The 1,510-nt window shown below is 35.0% G+C and overlaps 1 protein-coding gene across 1 annotated transcript; it reads left to right on the top strand.

Moving 5' to 3' along the window:
* Window positions 1-777: 777 nt before the first annotated feature.
* On the top strand, window positions 778-1,251 carry LOC132013183 (large ribosomal subunit protein eL42). The gene has a single exon (XM_059392910.1). It carries the CDS (start codon window positions 809-811, stop codon window positions 1,127-1,129), a length of 321 nt encoding a protein of 106 aa, XP_059248893.1. The 5' UTR covers window positions 778-808; the 3' UTR covers window positions 1,130-1,251.
* Window positions 1,252-1,510: the final 259 nt, after the last annotated feature.

Consider the following 1,510-nt stretch of genomic DNA (forward strand, 5'->3'; position numbering starts at 1 on the left):
TCATCACCAAATGTTATAGAGTTCATTTTTCCTCACACTTGGGGATGTCTTCTGAACACAAGAAGAGATCAGTTTCTTCAAGTCCTATTCCCACTTGGAGTCTGAGTTAAAGACTTTGAATTAAAACTCACTCATCAGTGCTAACAGTTGTGCTATTCACCTTAAGTATTCACATGTAGTTCACTAGTTAAGTCCTTTTAATTATATCACACATTTCCAACTGTAGTATTATATTTACGTAGAAAACATTTTAAGATTGAGATTGATTTTCTTAAATTACATTGCTTCTAGTAGAATTCTGACCTATAGATCAGAAAGCCATGTTATTAAAACCATTTAATAGACTACAAAGTTAGTATGAACTGTCTAATACAAAGTCAATGGAAGAACTGGAAAACAAACCATATTCCTTGGTCAAAGTTCAGTGTCTTAAGTAAAAGAGTTAAGTCATTTCTAAAGGTATCAGATATGAATAACTTCTATGTTATAGACATAAATCTACAATTAGTATGTCTACAGCATTTCCACAAGCTGTTTAATGTAAAAGGACAATGATGATTTTAACTATAAATTTACTGGAAATTTCAAAGAGACTATTTTTGTTTTTAAAACATAACTAAATTCAAAAGAGGAAAATTTGGGATAATTTATATGGAGCACTCTGAAAAATGTAAAAGGCAAAAAACAAACTTAAGTGGAATACTTAGGCATCTAGCAGGATAAGATCAGTGAAAAGAACATAAAAATATCCTATTGAAGTAAAAAAGTATGTCTTCTAGCTTTCTGTGTGGATTGCGCTCTCGCAAACATGGTGAACGTTCCTAAAACCCGCCGGACTTTCTGCAAGAAGTGTGGCAAGCACCAACCCCACAAAGTGACACAGTACAAGAAAGGAAAAGATTCTCTTTATGCCCAGGGAAAGCGGCGTTATGATAGGAAGCAGAGTGGCTATGGTGGGCAGACGAAGCCTATTTTCCGGAAAAAGGCTAAAACTACAAAGAAGATTGTGCTGAGGCTTGAATGTGTTGAGCCCAATTGCAGATCTAAGAGAATGCTGGCTATTAAGAGATGCAAACATTTTGAACTGGGAGGAGATAAGAAGAGAAAGGGCCAGGTGATCCAGTTCTAAACTTCATATTTTTATATTATGAAGACAGTAAAATCTTGAGGTTATGTTCACTTCATTTGGTTGCAGTTGGTCTTTTAAGATGGAAATAAAGTACTGGCATCAATAAAATTCCTCATGGGGCAGTTTAAAAAAAAAAAAAAAAAAAAAAGAATGAGACATGAAAAGGATGTGAAGGGACCATCTCAGAATGCAGAACCAAGATTCCTGTAGAGAATGTAGAGAAGATCTTCTCAATGTAGAGAAGATTCAGAAGCTGGAAGCTTAGAGTGATTCTTACAATGTTTCTGCTTCATAAAACTGCTCCCTTTCACCTTGTTAGTTCAGGTCAGAGAATGGACACAACTCTGTCAATGAGAGAGTACATCAGTTTGTTATAAAGGG

The sequence above is a fragment of the Mustela nigripes genome, chromosome 3, assembly GCF_022355385.1.
Source record: "Mustela nigripes isolate SB6536 chromosome 3, MUSNIG.SB6536, whole genome shotgun sequence".
Classification (NCBI taxonomy): Eukaryota; Metazoa; Chordata; class Mammalia; order Carnivora; family Mustelidae; genus Mustela; species Mustela nigripes.